Source organism: Centroberyx affinis, unplaced genomic scaffold (genome assembly GCF_046629955.1).
Source record: "Centroberyx affinis isolate AG114_WGS23_722 - 3 ecotype Tasmania unplaced genomic scaffold, CSIRO-AGI_Caff_v1 ptg003878l_1, whole genome shotgun sequence".
Taxonomy (NCBI): domain Eukaryota; kingdom Metazoa; phylum Chordata; class Actinopteri; order Beryciformes; family Berycidae; genus Centroberyx; species Centroberyx affinis.
In genome coordinates this window covers 43,634-61,632 of record NW_027281719.1, presented here as the reverse complement: position 1 = coordinate 61,632, position 17,999 = coordinate 43,634, and the positions used below count along the sequence as shown (strand labels likewise).

Here is a 17,999-nt window from a genome sequence, read left to right as displayed (position 1 = left end):
GAGTGTGCCTCTGCCTCACCTGGGCGTAAAGGCGCACGGCCTAACCATCATCCCCGTACCCAAGCCTTTTAGCGATCGAAAGCCACACATATTTATTTCAGCCTGGGACAACGTTTGAAAATGTGACATCATAGAAAGCAAAAGATTTCATTGGTCAAGTGTATATTTTCGCAGACGGAATGCCGCAGAAGACAGAGCAATTACACAAGTTACATTACCACTGCCACAAGCCTAAATTAAGAATGCAATATTTAAGCCGACACAACCAAGCTCAGAACAAATGAGTCTACAGGGCCATAAGCGAACAGCAAAGAGCTCAACACCACTGAAGGCCACAACGAAGCGTACAGGCAACTTTTTAGGGATACAGATCCATTCTATGACAACAACATTATGACAACAACCTTAATAGATAAGCATGGACACACTGACACTCGTCACCATCTATATAAATCGATCCAGCACAACAATATGGCCAATGCACGGACCATCACCACAAAGGCAGGATGATAAAATATGCTTTCACTCACCAAAGCTGAGGGCTCACTTGAAGAGAAAGGCGGCACGGCGGTTCTTCCTCTGGGCGAACTTCTCGATGACTCTGGGGATGAAGTCATGTAGCTCCTGAATCAGCTGGCTTTCGATGGACAGCATGGCCAATGCGTTGAGTCGCGGCTGTCCCATGGTATTGCGAGTGAACGTTTTTATCCTCTTCAAGGTGGAAAAGTTCCTCTCTGACTCAGATGTTGTCACAGGAGTTGTTATGATCATTTTCAGCAGAGTGACGGTCTCAGCAAAAGCCTCCTCTAAGTTGTTCTCATGGATGGACGTTAACAGAGACAGGGCCGTCTTTCCAGTATGAAGCTCAGTGTGGCGGTACAGAGTGGTCAGCTCAGACTTCAACTTCTCCTCGTTTCCTACAGGCCATAGTTTCACAGCACAGTCAAGCTCAGATGTAGGGAATGACAGGACAAATTGTGGGAAGAGCGAGCTGTCAACCAGCTTTGCAGCGATCAGGTGGTCACTCTGTGAAAACCTCTGTTCCACCTGAGAGATGACTGTGTCGCATGCCTCCTTCATCACCGGCGCTGTGCTGGTTACTCGTCGGCCTGGCTCGTCTGCTCCATCATGAGCGGTGGCGGCTAATTCATCAGTTTGCTGCCGCATATTCTGGACATTCTCCTTGAAACGGGCGAGCGCACTGCTAATCCCAGGTGCATCGATGCTCCGTTTTTGCAGAGTGTTGTATAAAACATCCACTTCTGGCATAAGCAAGGAAAAGAATTCCAGCAGCTGCAGAAAGGCTCTGTCCCGGAGTTTCTTTGACAGACCGTATGCCTCACTTATGGTGGCCTCATCCCATCCTGGCTGTGTGCGTATGGCCTCCATACACTGGAGCAGCGCGGCGCGGTTCTCCCAAACCGCACTGACAGTTCTACTTTTAAAGTTCCATCGCACAGCGGGTGGCCTTGGGATGCGTCTCTGTGTTGCCTCTGCAAGAGCCGCAACACGTTTGGGAGCGCCAGAGAAAAAGGTGGCAAAAGCAGTTAAATCTGCAAAAACTTGTCATCAAATTTGCGTGATCTACATTGAATACAGTAACACTCTGAGCATGCGTATTCATATTTTCCCACGTACAATACACATTGCATTGTGAGAGAGGGGCTAGCCCATTCACGCCACCCTAGGCCTACTGCGGACACGAATCGGGAGAACGCAGTCTGAAGCAGCACGGCAGGGACCAATAAACATTAACTAAAATCCTAACACAAATGATATGCAATTTAGGAAGATGCTATATTCATAGATTATACATTATATCAGATAATAGTCTTTGAGAATTAATAATAACATAATTTGTTTGCAGTTCTTTCTGGTGACAACAGGTGGGGCTATGCCCATCTATGCCCACCTGTCGCCAACCAATGACCAGTCGCCAGTGCGTGTATGAGTGTGCCACAATGGTGTAAGTAACTCCGCTGTTGACAGGGGTTAAAGTGGGATTTGGCAGGTGGGGGAACCCTGTTTCGGAGGGGGGGGGGGGTCAGAAAAAAAAGTAATTTAAAACAAATTTCCTGCATTTCTACACCACCTAACCTCTTGGATTAAGTCAAGAAACAGCAACCCTGTATATTGTTAACCAAAAATGTAAAGATTATGTTATATTACTAGATTTCAGCATCGAGGTGCTTACATTCATGATCTTGCATAGGCATACTAACCTAAAAAACCTATTATTGTGAATCATGAGTTTCAGAGGACAGATACAGAGCGTCCCCGTAACCATAGCAACTCACTCTCTCGGTCAATGGTGAGAGTCGGCAGCCCTGTGAAGTCGCTTGTCGTTATTATGTATGAAACTGCCAATCAGATTTATTTACTTATTAATCGAAGGTGCCGGAACGCCGTTCCGGATCGTTCCGGCCCACTTTAACCCCTGGCTGTAGACCGCTAATACAGAATAATAGTCCATACGTCCATACCGATCGTTCCAGCGCGTCCCGTCTCTCTCTCCACCGCTGTCGTCTCCACCGCGCCCACGGCCCGCATCGATCCTGCCGATCCGAGCGCCGGGCGCTCTGTTACCCGTCGGTGCCGAAAACGCCGTTCGCCGGACACCGGGGGCGCGTCGTCGTCGGGACCCCGGCCGAAATCTCGGCCGGATCGTCGGGAACGAATCGGCGCCCGGCTAGCGGCGCCGGCCGGAACCGTGGGCCCGGGAAACTTCGGGAAGGTCGGCGATAAGCCCTCGGCGTGATGAAACCCGCATGCTCGTCTGTGTCTCTCCCCCCCGACAGAACAGAGGATTTCAGGTGGACTGAGCTCGCGCATATGCATCGACATAAACGGTGATATTAGTAATTAGTAATGTGAGCTGTCACTGATCACATTACTAGGGCAGCATATCATGATGTGATGTGGGTGGAACCAAGATGATTTTGAGAGAGCAAGGCTCCTTTAAGGGGAGTCGTGGGGAAGCTGGGAAAACGTCTGGTTGAACTTGGAGTTTGATGTTGGAGAAATTGCCTAATAAAACTGGGCTTTAAGTATAGTTTTGCCTGAAGACTCTTTTTGCTAGTCAACAAACTACGTGAGAGTTTTAGTGTCCTTACGGCACGTTACAAATTGGTGGCAGCGGTTTCGTTTGGGATCTTCACGTTGACTACCAAGGTCGCTGGCTAGTGCGGGGGAGCTAACTAGCCACGTGTGTCTTCAGGGAACCTAGCTAACGGCGATGGACGAGCCACAACACGGCAGGAGTGACAGTCTGCAGGCGTCGGCGTCCTCGTCGACTCCGACACCAGCACCGGATCGGCGCCCGGTTTTTCTGCCAGAATCTTTTGAAGGGAAGGCGGGTGAGTGGACTTCTTCTATCTTATCCTTTCGCTGAGGGGATCGGCCAGAAATCTCTGCAGCAATTTACCGCAGGACATAAAAAGGACTTATGGACTTTTGAAGGGGGCTCTGCAGCAGCATTTTGAGCCTCCGGTACATGCCGACCGGAACCGAGCAGCCTTTCTGGACCGCTGGCGCAAAGTGGGTGAGAGCATACGAGATTTTGGCTATGATTTGTGTAGGCTAGCTGACAAGGCATATCCAGATTACAGCGCAGGCACACGCGATTCCCTTGCACGCGATCATTTTATTGCCAATGTTGGGAGAGGGGATATTCGTATACACCTGCGCAGCGGTAAACCCAAGACACTAGAAGATGCTATATACATGGCTGCGGAACTGGAGCAGATAAGGCAACTTGAGGAGCGAGACTTTTCTCACTATAAGATAAATGTGTGCGGCTCAGTGGAGGATACCAAAGACAATGTTACTGTCCCTAAAGAACTGTTGGAGTCGCTATGCGAGAGCGTCGCACAGCTACGGACCGAGGTGAGACACCTGGCCGACAGGGAGGACCAACGACCCACGGGAGGAGGTGGACGTCGAACTGGCATTGAGCAAAGCCAGGGGAGAGGGAGAGGCCGTCTCCCTGGGAGTGACCGAACGCGGTCTTCATCGGTGCCCAGCAGAGCTTGCTGGTACTGTGGATGTACCATGCATTTCAAAAGAGACTGCCCGTACGTGTCCAAGGACGATCCAGATGACGCACAGGACTCTCAGGCTACAGTAGCTTCAGGGGTAGTTGGAGAGGGATTTTACATACTGGCTGACATTGCAAATGTAGAATGTGAGGTTATGGTGGATTCAGGGGCACAGGTTTCCATGGTGCAGGAGAAAATATGGAGGGATGCTACAGGGGGCCGAATGGACTTGCTGAAACCCTACTGCAAACCAGTCACAGCAGCCAATGGACAACATCTCGCCGTGATGGGGAGACGGTCTGCTGTCATGAACGTTGACGGTCTGAACCTGGCTTGCGACTTTGTAGTTGCTAGGGATGCTGACCAATGTGCATTGGTAGGAACCGATTTCCTAGTTAAATATGGAGCAGTGATTGACATGCAGAAACGCATATGCACCATCCTAGGTAAGCAGGTACCTTTGATTTCACGGGGTGGGACAGGAAGTGTATGCAGGGTGGTTGTCATGAATGATATTGTGATTCCCCCCAGATCCGAAATGGTTATACCAGGTAAAGTGGAGGGCACTATAAACAATGAAAGCACTGAGGGTCTCCTGGAACCATGTACAGAGGTCACAGAGAGAAACAATGTTCTGATAGCATGTAGCTTGGGCAGGTCTATCAGTGGGAAACTACCTGTACGTGTGATGAATGTATCTCCTGAACCTCAGTGCCTCAGAGAGGGTACAAAACCGGGTGGGTTTTCTGTTTGGGAGGAGGGCTGTGAAGCAGCAGTGATCACATGTTTGAACGATAATAAGCGCCCCCAGTTGTCTGCTCATCAACCAAAGTGGGAGATAGAGCCGTTAATACAAGCCCTTAACCTTGATACACAGCAGCTGGACAGTACACAGCTCAGAACTGTGAGGGAAATGCTAAGCAAATACGCAGGTGTGTTTAGCACTGGGGATTTTGATTTGGGCCGTACACCTCTAGTCCAGCACAGGATAGACACAGGGAAGGCAAGGCCAATCAAACAAGCACTGAGACGGGCCCCTGTCCATCTGCAAGCAGAGTTTGATAGCCATTTGCAGAGCATGTTAGATAGAGACATCGTTCAGCCATCTACCAGTCCATGGGCAGCACCTGTGGTGCTAGTGAGAAAGAAAGATAATACAGTGAGGTTCTGTGTTGATTACAGAAAGCTAAATGAATACACAGTGAAGGATGCATATCCGCTTCCAAGGATTGATGAAACATTGGACTCTCTGGCTGGGGCCAAATGGTTCTCCACTTTGGACCTGGCCTCTGGGGACTGGCAGGTGGATATGCATCCAGATGACCGTAGCAAAACAGCATTTCTGACCAAGAGGGGACTTTTTGAGTTCAATGTCATGGGCTTTGGATTGTGCAATGCACCGAGTACTTTTCAACGCCTCATGGACTTGGTGTTGGCTGACATGCAGTGGACATCATGTTTGGTGTACCTTGATGATATAATTGTGGTGGGCCGCTCTTTTCAGGAACATGTGACACGGTTGGAGGGGGTCCTTAGCAGATTGCAACAGGCTGGCCTTAAAGTGAAGCCAGCTAAATGCCACCTGTTCAGGTCACAGGTGGGCTACCTAGGCCATATCATTTCGGCAGAGGGAGTGTCTACTGACCCCTCCAAGACAGAGAGTGTTAGATCATGGCCTACCGTTAAGTCAGTGACAGAGGCTAGAAGTTTTCTTGGACTCGCATCGTATTACAGAAGGTTTATACCCGATTTTGCACGCATAGCGGAGCCACTTTATCGGTTGACGGACAAGGGGAAAATATTTCAGTGGACTGCAGCATGTGAGGTGGCTTTCAATGAGCTGAAATCCAAACTTACCACATCCCCTATATTGGCATTCCCTGATCCGAATTTAGAGTTCATAGTGGATACTGATGCCTGTGACACCGGTATAGGGGCTGTCCTATCACAGAAACATGATGGTGGCGAGAGAGTAGTAGCGTACGCTAGTCGGGCCCTGTCAAAACAAGAGAAGAGATACTCAACCACTAAGAAAGAACTGTTGGCGGTGATTGTGTTCCTTAAACATTTCAGACACTATTTGTTAGGAAGGAAGTTTTTACTGAGGACAGATCACAGCTCACTGCGTTGGCTTAGTAACTTCAAACAACCCGAAGGTCAGTTAGCCAGGTGGTTAGAGCTGCTAGACCAGTATCATTATGACATTGTACACCGTCCAGGGAAATTGCACAGTAATGCGGATGGCGTGTCACGGCGGCACATGCAGTCAGAGGGCGCTGGGCATGTTGACCACAAATGTAATGCAGTAACACTGAAAGCGGCCTCTGATAGGCCATATGAGATCACAATGGCACCTGTAGTGAGTGCTAACTCTCAAGCCTCAGCAAACATGGCCTTCCTCATGGAGGCACAGAATAGGGACCCTGTGATTTCCCAGTTGAAGGATTGGAAAAAACAGGATAGGACTGAGCCTGCTGCTGAACTACTTTCAGAGCCCAACCTCAGGCCATTCAGGCAAGTGTGGGGTGCATTACAGTTAAGGAACGGAGTACTGTGCCTTGAGAGCCACAACTATGAGACAGGTGAAACTGTGTGGAGGGGGGTGGTACCAGACGAACTGGTAAATGAGATACTAACCTTTATGCACAACGACAGAACCGCTGGCCATTTAGGAATAGAAAAACTCACAGGCAAAATCAGAGCAAGATTTTACTGGCCGGGTTGGCAAAGAGCCATAAGACAGTGGTGTAAGGCGTGTATGGCAAGTGCTGCTTACAAAGAAAAAGGTCCCCCTCCTAGAGCACCTATGACAAGTTCTATCACAGGCCGTCCGTTTGAAAGGATCGCTGTAGATCTAATGGGCCCCTTCCCCACTACTGAGCGAGGTAATAAGTATATAATGGTAGTAGCAGACTACTTTTCCAGATGGTCCGAAGCGTATGCCATACCTAACCAAGAGGCTGTAACAGTAGCTAAGAAACTAGTGGAGGAATTTGTATTGAGGCTAGGAGTTCCTCGCACAATACATAGTGATCAGGGGAGAAACTTTGAATCAAATCTCTTTAAGGAAATGTGCGACTTGTTACAGATGAACAAAACAAGAACTACTCCTTATAATCCTCAGTCGGATGGATTAGTGGAAAGAATGAATAAAACCTTAGTTGGCATGCTATCACTTTTTGTGGAAGATAATCAAAGTAACTGGGATGAAATGCTCCCATATGTAATGATGGCATACAGAAGCAGTGTCCAGTCCTCCACTGGGTTTACACCCTACAAGGTGCTGTTCGGCACTGAAATTACCTTACCTGTCGATGTAGTCATGGGAAAGCAAAACAAGGACACCCAGTATGTGAGTGTGTATGTGCAGAAGCTACAGGGATATCTAAGCACAGTGAGGGAGGCTGTAAAGAAAAATCACAAAAGGGCCACGGGTAAACAGAAAGAGTATTTTGATCTGAAAGTAACCCCTCAAAGATATGAGGAAAATGAGTTTGTGTGGCTTCGGGATTATCAGAAGAAGAAGGGTCTATCACCTAAACTAAGAAAGAAGTTTAAAGGCCCTTTCGGGATAGTGAGAAAACTGTCAGATGCGCTATATGAAGTCGAGCAATGTAATGGTCCTTATAAAGCTGTGGTACACTATAACAGACTGAAGCCATACCTTGGGAATCCAGAAAACCTACAACCAGGGGGCACTGATATGGCAAAAGGCATGGACTGGAACCCTGATTTTGTTCTAATTAATGACCCACGGGCATCCAGGCGGTTGGGTCAGGCACCAGTCGCTAACAGAAGACAAGGTGCTCAAGGGAAGCACACCAGGTTGCCATTTTGGAGAAGACCTGTGGTGAATGAGAGAGACTTACCAACAGGGGATGAAATCGGGTGCCCTGGGGAGCCGGGAACTGGAAACAGAGAACAGGGTGCAGAAAAAGAGACAATGGGAACGCATTCTGATCGCCCCCCCATTTTACCTGTAAGTGAAGACATTGGGGTTTCCACAAGGGCAGGAGGTCACAGGAGCCAGGTGGCTAGGCCACAGAGAAATGTTAGAAGGCCAGTTTGGCAAGAAGATTTTGTGATGTGATGTACTGTATACTGTAAACATACAGTGTTCTGTTCTCAGCATCATTAAGGGGTCATGAAGTGATGTCACTTGGCCTTTTATATTGTTGTCACACTTCAAGAATGTTATAGTAAGATGTTTTTGTTCAGCATGTGCTGTATTTTAGTACTGGATGTTTCAGTCTTAGAAGGGGGTAGTGTAATGTGAGCTGTCACTGATCACATTACTAGGGCAGCATATCATGATGTGATGTGGGTGGAACCAAGATGATTTTGAGAGAGCAAGGCTCCTTTAAGGGGAGTCGTGGGGAAGCTGGGAAAACGTCTGGTTGAACTCGGAGTTTGATGTTGGAGAAATTGCCTAATAAAACTGGGCTTTAAGTATAGTTTTGCCTGAAGACTCTTTTTGCTAGTCAACAAACTACGTGAGAGTTTTAGTGTCCTTACGGCACGTTACAATATGATATAATTGTATAGATTCTACTTTAGCTTCAGCTTACATGCATGATATTGATCAGCCTGCTTACTGTGTGGGAGAAACGGGCTCCGAACTCAGCGGAGAAACTAGACGGCGGAGAAAACAAAACTTACATTTCTGGCTCTGTGACGCTATGATGTGCCACGTGCCACGGCCAACCAATGGTGTAACTTGATCACTCAGTCAGTCAGTCAGTCAGTCAGTCAGTCAGTCAGTGACAGACATTCGCGTTTGTAGGGCTGGCCCCGCTGTTGTGGTCCAGCCAAAAAGAGTTAAAAAGAACATGAGGTTAAAATAAAAAAAGACGCCTCATTTCTGTGTCTGTAGACATTGTCTCCTCATCAAGGGCCTAGACATGCTGGTGCCATCTCCCTGCAAATAGATAACACTGCAGTTGTTAAAGCAGAAGAAGACAGAACTGCATAAGATGCACAGTGTTTTAACAAAATAAGACCTACTCACACATGGGTCAGGTAAGCCTTCAGCATCTTGAGTCGGGGGATCTAGCGGGCAGATAGTGTCTCCACTCACTGACAGATATAGGCGTACCGTTAGTTATTACCACTGAGAGACTGATACCTGTGGAGGAAAAGTAGTAGACAATACATATTGTACATATTGCTCCTGAGCACCTTGGGGAATGATGTCTGAGGAGGCCCCCCCCCCTCTATTCCCTCTATCAGTGGGCGCCCCTGGGTGCAGCTCAGCGCCAGCTCCTCTGGGGTGTGAGGTCCTCAGGTGGAGCTCCCCCACCGGTAGCGGTGGCATCCGTCTTTTTTTTGGTGGCTACAATATTACATATTTACAGCTCAACAACTATTTTAACAAATACATTTCACATTTCATTATAGGCTACTTACCACTCTGGAAAGTGTTTTTGTATTTAATTTTCACTTGTTGCCACGTTGGTTTCTGGCTATTGAGATGGCTCCTGTTGAGATGTAACAGTGAAGAATGAATAAAGGCCAAGGGTCACTAGGTCAGAGGGGCTTCACACACCTCACTGAATTAGGCTAATTAACAGTAAATGCATTGTAGTTATGTCGGTTCTCCTAAGTTAGCCTACACCATTATTTTAAACATACATCTGATATTATCTAGCCTACTGATAATATAGCCACACAGTCTTACTGTATCTAGTGATCTGAATGTTCATTTATTAATAAATACAAATGAAACAATAAGTTTAGTTTAGTCTGTCTGCATTTTTTTGCCAAGCCATCTCCCTCGCTTTGTATATTGAGGCAGTATTGCCCTTTTTGGTGACGACCCTTTATATTCCTCGTATAATTCTATATTCCTCGTATAATTCTATATTCCTCGTATAATTCTATATTCCTCGTATAATTCTATATTCCTCGTATAATTCTATATTCCTCGTATAATTCCATCAGCAGGGTTTGTTCCGCCGCTGAGAAGAACACAGCTCTCGTTTTCCCTTCTTTTTGCGTCATTGTATCGTTTTTTCGACAATCGACTCTTCTGGGCTGCTTATGTACTCCGTGTGCGCACAATGTAAGATTATTCAAGCCTGGTTAGAGTTAACGTTGACTAGACACGGCTGGATTGTGTTAGTGGAACCCCCCTGGAACGATCCCCCCTGGAACGATCCCCCCTGGAACGACTGAACGACAAGCAGTGACAGACATCTCACTCTGTGCTACTTTGAGAGCTTTCTTGTCTTGACTGAATACACAACAAATGATATAAATACTATTAAGGTTATGTTTTATGATTCAAAGTGCAGATTTTATAGAGCATCTCTGGGAGAAATTCTACACAGTGCCATCTATCTGCTCAACAGGGTCACAACATGAAAAATCCCTCAAGAATGGAATCATTTTGATCAGAGATTCAACTCTGCCACTTGACTTTGTGGACCAATGCTAAAACCTCTGGTGTGATTTGATCACTGTGGGTAAGCATGAGTGGCAGACACACTGGTAATTGACCATCACACAGTGCTGGTATGAATGAGAAGCTGACAGGTGCCATTCAGGCACACATGGGGATATTTGTCACGCCTCGCCTCCTCTGTGCTAAATCGGCCCTGAGATCACCCGGTCTGAGCCTCCAGAGAAATGGGATTTTATGGCTGTTTCCCCAGACTGGCTGCTGCTGGTGGGCGACTGTTCATCAAATCCTACACAAGTCACCAAAGTGAAATATGGCATTAACTTCAGAGTTTACTGTGAAAGTCATGAAAACACTTATTTCACTACAAAACCTCTGCAGGTAAATCACAGCTGCCCTTAAGACCCCAGTGCTTTCATAGCCCACAAAAGGAATTGTGTCATAATTGTACTTTTTTTCACCTATTTACAATTATTGATGGCATTTTCTTAGTTCCATCGGCTTAAAAACAGTTCAGCAGCATGACTTGTTTTTTTTATATATTATCAGAATCTGCTTTGTCGTCTGCTTTATGTGCTAGAAGTGATTTTCAGACTGTTCCTCCATACAATGGCAGTGAATTGAGAGAGAAAAAAACACAATTCTCCAGTCTCCTCTACCGGAGCAACAGATCACAGAATCACTGATTTGGGGGTTTTATCATGGAGGAAGAGACACAAGCCAAGATACTATAAAAGTTCAACATCACATTAAAGTAGAATATCTTTGTGACTACTGAGTTAATACTTATGGGCAGCTGTATATTATACAATAAATGCATGACAGAAAGTGATTGTCAGTGACATTAAAGTAATATCAGTCATGCTTTATTTTGTTCTTTATCGGCCCTATGCGTTAGGAAATCCAAATTCAATTCATAAACATTGCTCTCTCCATGCCAAAACTCCCTTTAATCAACATTCACACCTCTTTGTCCACTCTCCTGTGTTCACCTTCCACTGGGAACAACAAAACTTTGATAAGCCACAATAGATGGCAACTTGTAGCTGCAACAAATATTTGTTGCTTCCATTGAAGTAAAAAAGACAAGCAGCCAGGCAACAAAACATCATGATAAACAAGATGAAATGAGCAGCGTTAACAGTCCAGATGAACAGACTGTAACCTCTTTTGGAGAACAATAGACACGTCTCACAAGCCACATGTATTCATATTTACATTTTATTTCATGTATATTAAAAGAAATAATACAGATTGATTATACAGAATTGAAATAGAACTGGAAGACAAAACACTGTCTTTGTCAAATGGGGAGAGATGAGTAGAAAAAAGGCAGAGATGGTGTCAATATTGGCAATTTTGTCAGTAGAGGAGAGAGAGAGATTGTGTGTGTGTGTGTGTGTGTGTGTGTGTGTGTGTGTGTGTGTGTGTGTCTGCTGCACCCGAGGAGACAGGTGTGTTTTTGTGCTTATTTCTTATTAATGTCCTCACAAAGACAGAAAATGACAAGTATTCTGCAAAGTGAGGAGAATTTGTCAGATTATTGTGGGTTTAGCAGTGAGAGGAGAGGTGTAGAGTTAGAGAGTCAATTAGAAGCACAAACACCAAATACTGTACGTCAAAAACAAGCTGAAAATAACATTTCATCGCTCTGCTGATTTGAATGGCTCCAAACTTTCTTTACAAAACAAAACAAAGTAAAGCAGACAAACTGCAGTCAGTGAGCTCAAGAAAATTGACTCGCAGGAGACTCAAAACTCTTCAAACTGGTAAAAGAGAGGAGAAGATGAGACTGTGAAAAGAGGTGTGGCCTGTAGGTTTCCAGGTTTCTGTCCCAAACCGATCCGGCAACATTATCACTGGGCAGAAAACCAAAAGAGCAACTTGTTGCCGAGCAAAATCACACAGACGAAAGCTGTGAAACCAGTATGTCATCACTGTGGAGGAAAACAATGAATGCTCTCCCTATTGATTATAATACTAATGACATAACATATTAACAACTATTCAGCTATAATAAAGGGGAGACTTCTAGTGCTGCTCCATTAAGGCCCATGCAGTGGAACAGAAATAGCAGAAAATATTACAGCAACAATACAAATATGCAACAAACATAAGAACTATATAGACCACACAACAGTTTCTGTTTTCATATGAATAAATGTCAGTTTGGATACTCTCTATCACTGACTGATATAACACAAAGAAAAGGAAAGACAAAGAAAAGAGCGCCACCTACAGAAAGTCAAACTGCATCAACAGAAAATCCAAGGAAAAAGACGTCACAGTCCCGCCCACACTGTTTGATTGACAGGTGATCTCTGGGAAGTGCAGTGCAGAAACACCACAGCAATGAGCGCTGAGCAACAAAGATGGAGACAAAAAATATTTTTTAAAGGAATCTCACACATTGATGCTTTAATCACTCCTGTCTACTTGAGCTTACACAACTCAGCAGTGGATCCAGTATAATAAAGCCAAAATCCAGGATGGAGAGGCTGAGTGAATGTGGTCTGGACTCTGTGGAGGAGAGTCATGGTTTCAGAGACTCTGTAGAAGGACAGAATACCTGCTCTGTGATCCAGGTACACTCCTACTCTGGAGGACAGAGGGCCTGGGATGGGAGTTGAGATATTGTTATGTCTGAACTGATAACTATTGTTGTAATAATATAATGCCCAAGACTTGTCATTGTATCCAATTAGACTTTCATACCCTGTTCTGCTAATATCTTTATATGCGACTGCTATTGAACCTCTCTTCCCACTCCACTCCACCTCCCAGTAACAACGTCCAGTCAGACTCTCTCTACTCAGGACCTGACACCAGTAAGTGAATCTGTCTGGGTGACTAGAATATAACTGTTCTTTACTCATACGTGTTGCTTTTCTGTTCCCATCAGATAATGACAGCCATGTGTATGCTGTGTTTGGATCCAGTGTGATTTGATGTGAATATTGTAAGAATTCAGCTCTGGTCTTGGGCTCTGGTTGTGGCAGTAAAACATCCACTTCAGTCACTGTCAATGAGATCTTAGGCCATTCCTCTGTAAGAATGCCCTGTAGTTTATCTCTGGCCTCTGACACAGCTGCAGTCACATCCTCAAAGTAGCGCAGAGGACGGATATCGGTGCCGGGTGAGTCTGTAGATTCACTGAGACGTGACAGCGAGGGGTAACTGTGTAGAAAATGGATGTGATCCTCTGTGTGTGAGAGCTGCTCCAGCTCAGCGTCTTTCCTCCTCAGCTCAGCGATCTCCCGCTTCAGCTTCTCCTGAAGTTCTTCGGCCCGACTCGCTTCCTCTTTCTGCCGGGATCTGATCCGCTCCTTCGCATCGGAGCTTCTCTTCTCCATGAACCGGACCAGCTCGGTGAAGATCTTCTCACTGTCCTCCACCGCTTTATCAGCAGAGCCATTGATAGCCTCCGCCTGCTGTTGAAGCACCTTCACGTCTTTCTCTCTGTCCTGGATTCTCTGCTGGATTTGTTGCCGACTCAACCCGAGCTCTTTCTGCCTCTCGGTCCTTTCTGCTGCAGCCGAGACTTTTTTGTGGCCTTCATGTTCATCCATGGAGCAGAGATAACAGATACACTGCTGATCAGTACGGCAGAAAACCTTCATCACCTCGTCATGACGAGAGCAGATGTTCTCCTGAAGCTTTACGGTGGCTTCCACCAGCTTGTGTTTCTTTAATGGAGCTGCATCATAGTGAGGCTGGAGGTGCTGCTCACAGTAAGAGGCCGGACACACCAGACAGGACTTGAGGGCTTTCAGCTTTCTCCCAGTGCAGACATCACAGGCCACATCTCCAGGTCCGGCATAGCAGCGATCAGGAGGAGCAGCTTGAAGTCCTGTCTTCCTCAGTTCCTCCACCAACTCTGCTAACATGGTGTTTTTCACCAGGACAGGCCTTGGTGTGAAGGTCTGTCTGCACTGGGGGCAGCTGTGGATTTTCTTCCGATCCTCTTCATCCCAGCAGCTTTTAATACAGCTCATGCAGTAGCTGTGCCCACAGGGAATAGCCACCGGATCCTTCAGTAGATCCAGACAGATGGAACAGCAGAATTTTGCTCCGTCCAGCTGAATTCCTCGCTGCGCCATTTCACTTCTCAGTGACAGTGAATGTCAGATAGTTTCACTTCTCTCAACAGAAAGAAGTTGGGCTCTGATCCAAACCAAACCTCTGTTCCTTTTCTTCATGTTCATGTGCTGATCTGCAGTGAATGGGCTTGTCAGCTCTTGCACTTCACAACATGCTCTTTACACCCATCTTTAAACTGGCAGATCTGTGAAAGGGGAGGGAACAGGAAATATGTGGACAGAATGGAACTGGCTGTATGTGAGTCCAGGAAGAAGAGGGAGGGGTGATCAGGTTTTGCTTGATTCCAGGAAGAGGAGCGGTTTGGAAGAGGCAGTGTGTGTTTAGCCCTCGTTTACAATATGAAGGGAAGATTATGACAAATAAAAATGGAATGGTTAAACTTGGGGTCAGTGAACTTAAGGGGATATTAAAAAAACAGACACCTTTTGCTCTCCCTCTCTCTCTCTCTCTCTCTCTCTCTCTCTCTCTCTCCCTCTCTCTGTCTCCGTGCATGTGTTTTATTTTTATTTTATTTATGTTTAGATTGGATGACATTGCAAAAGCCATACTCCTCTTAAAATGAGAATGGCAAATAGCAATAATGTAAGTGTGACAGGTTAATTGATGTTTAGGAGATTTAGGGTTATAAGGTGCCCCCACAATTTGTTTTTTCCTTGTTTTAGTATATGTTCGAGCAGTGTTGTTGTTGATGGGGGTGCGCTGCGCAGTTTTCGCCACCGGGTGGTGCCTGTGAGTGGCAAGTTTTGGAAACGGGGTGGAGAAGAAGTAGTTTTCTGGTTCCGTTGTTGATTGTACTAGCTAGAAGCTAGGAGTTATTTTGATGAGCAGCAGAGAACACACGCAGGCAAGACCTCAAAGAGGGAACACATGCTGTTTTGTTTTGTTTAATAACTTATAGAAATAAAAAGCGCTGCACTGAAATCACATCCCAGTGTCCGCCTGTGTCTCTGGCTGCAACATATTTTGGCGAGCCAGCCAGGAGAAGAGTTCGACACGCCGCCATTACACCCGACGGAAGAAGAGGGCTTTTCTCCTGAGACGAACCTGGAAAAAAAAATGGATTTGGAGATTCTTCTAGACCGGGCCACCACCACGCTGTGCCAGCTAAACTGGGACCGGATAGTGGAGGTCTGTAGATACCTGCATTGCATTGAAGAAGATGATGATGAGCCTGTTGCTAATAAAAGCAGACGAACACTCATTAAAATTGCGGAAAAGAAGTTGGATGATATCGAACAAAACACAGAGGAAGAGGAAGCAATTCAGACTATTAAAGAAGTGTTAACTTTCATGGAAGGCATGGCGGAGGAAGAAGGAGAGCGGGAGCTTCGCCACCTAACAGAGATGAAAGAAAAATACTTTGAGCTGCAGCAGTCCCGCAAAGCTTTAGAAGAGGAAATCAAAACACTTGGTGAAAAACTGAACATTTCTGATAGTGCTAAAGTAAACCCTATCCAGAACCTGTCACCAGCCAAAGTGCCTGAAGTGACCATCCACAGAGAGTTCCGCATCTGTGGCCAAATCGGTGAAGGAGGGCAGCGTGACAAGTTGTCGTTTACTAACCTCATGCACCAGATAGAGAGCGGGCTCCGCAAGGGTCATGGTGAGTCGGAAGTCATTGAGGCTGTGATAAGGGCCATCAGCCCAGGCCTAAAGCTGCGTGACATGCTTGAAATAAAGACTGATTTGACCCTGCCTCAACTAAAAACAATATTAAAGGGACATTACAAAGAAGATGACACAACAGACTTGTACCAAAAACTGATCAGCATTTCCCAGGAGCCAAAAGAGTCAGCACAAGAGTTCTTGTTCAGAGCTATTGAACTAAAAGACAGACTTCTTTTTGCATCCAAGGGGAGAGAGTCCGAGGAACACTACAGTGCAGATCTAGTCAAAAAGAAGTTTCTGAGGTCAGTTGGTACAGGGCTGCTCAATGACAATGTCAAATTCCAGATAAAGCCCTTCCTTGATAACCCAGACGTGACAGATGAAACTCTGATTGAAAAAGTAAATGAAGCAGCTAACCTTGAGACTGAGAGGCTCAATAAGTTAAAGAGGAACAGCACAAAGACACCCAGAGTGAATGAGCTGCAGACAACCAGCGATACTTGGGACAGGTCACAGGACTCCTGTTCAACCCAGAACACACAGCCGATGAGGAACGCCAAAGAGCTCTCCAAGGAGAAGACAAAGGCAGCTCAACCCCCACCTGAGCCCGAGATGCACACCCTGGTAAGAGAGCTTAGAACAGAGGTAGCTGAAATGAAACGGATGGTGCTTGCTTCCATGAGCACTGGCAAGCCACAGAACTCCAAACAAATGGCAGAGGGCAAGGACACTTGGAAAAGAGGCTGCAGGGCCTGCCAGGACAAAGGAGAAGGAGGAAGCTGCAGTCACTGCTTCAAGTGTGGTCAGCCAGGTCACATCTCCAGAGGATGCAGAGCTCCGCGCCAGGTGCAGGGAAACTTCAGAGGGTTGCTGCCGAGGGACCAGCAGTGACCCAGCAACAACCGTCAGAGTCCCGCCGCTGCCACTACTGTCTGCAGGAAGAAAGTACAGACAGAAGGTTCCAGACATGTGCTGGTTGTTCAACCGTAGTATATTGCTCCAAGTCCTGTCAGAAGTGTCAATGGCAGGAACACAAACCCCTGTGTAGAGCAGTCAGGCTAGTTGAGCAACACTTAGCAGAGGAAGAGGCACAGAAAAACAAGTTACCAGAAATATGCAAAGTTGATTACCTCTCAGCAAAACAAGATAAAAGACTTATCAAATTGATAGGAAAACGTAAAATGGTGAAATGTACCTTTGATGATGTACCAGTGACAGCACTGTGGGATACAGGTGCTCAGGCAACTGTAATCAATGACAAATGGCGAGCTGAGCACCTACCCAATAGTGCTATCAGAGCAATAGATGAACTCCTAGGGCCAGAACCACTGAATGGACTTGCTGCCAATCAAACCGAAATTCCATTTATGGGGTGGGTACCGGTAGAGTTCAAACTGAGCGGGCACAAGGACAAACACAAGTAAGCCCAGACAAAGCCACACAAAGAGACACAGACTGTTCAGACATAACATGTCCCACCACAGACTGTAGCGAAGCTTGGGACCCCCCTGTAGTATTAGATCACTTAACTAGTGAGCAGCAGACCCTAGTAAGAGACATGCTCAGGGAGGAATGTAAAGCCTTTGCTCGAGATGAGAATGATGTAGGCTGTATACCTTCACTCCGTATGCACATCACCCTGAAAGACCAGACACCAGTCCAAAAGACTTATATCAGTGTGCCCAAGCCATTACATCAGGAGGTAAAGGAATATTTGCAGGACTTGATTAACAGGGGCTGGATTACAAAATCAAAGTCACCTTACTCGTCACCCATAGTGTGTGTAAGAAAAAAATCTGGTGAACTGAGACTGTGTGTGGACTACCGTGAGCTGAATCGGAAGTCAGTGCCTG

The 17,999-nt window shown here is 46.2% G+C and overlaps 1 protein-coding gene across 1 annotated transcript; it reads right to left on the bottom strand.

Moving 5' to 3' along the window:
• Positions 1-11,695: 11,695 nt before the first annotated feature.
• LOC139662708 (E3 ubiquitin/ISG15 ligase TRIM25-like) lies at positions 11,696-14,651 on the bottom strand. Its single transcript, XM_071541431.1, has one exon. The coding sequence runs from the start codon at positions 14,535-14,537 to the stop codon at positions 12,870-12,872; it is 1,668 nt and encodes a 555-aa protein (XP_071397532.1). The 5' UTR covers positions 14,538-14,651; the 3' UTR covers positions 11,696-12,869.
• Between the last annotated feature and the right edge of the window lie 3,348 nt (positions 14,652-17,999).

What these genes read in the sequence shown, in the direction of transcription:
- LOC139662708 (XM_071541431.1), bottom strand. Translation starts at nt 14,537, where the DNA reads ATGGCGCAGCGAGGAATTCAGCTGGACGGAGCAAAATTCTGCTGTTCC.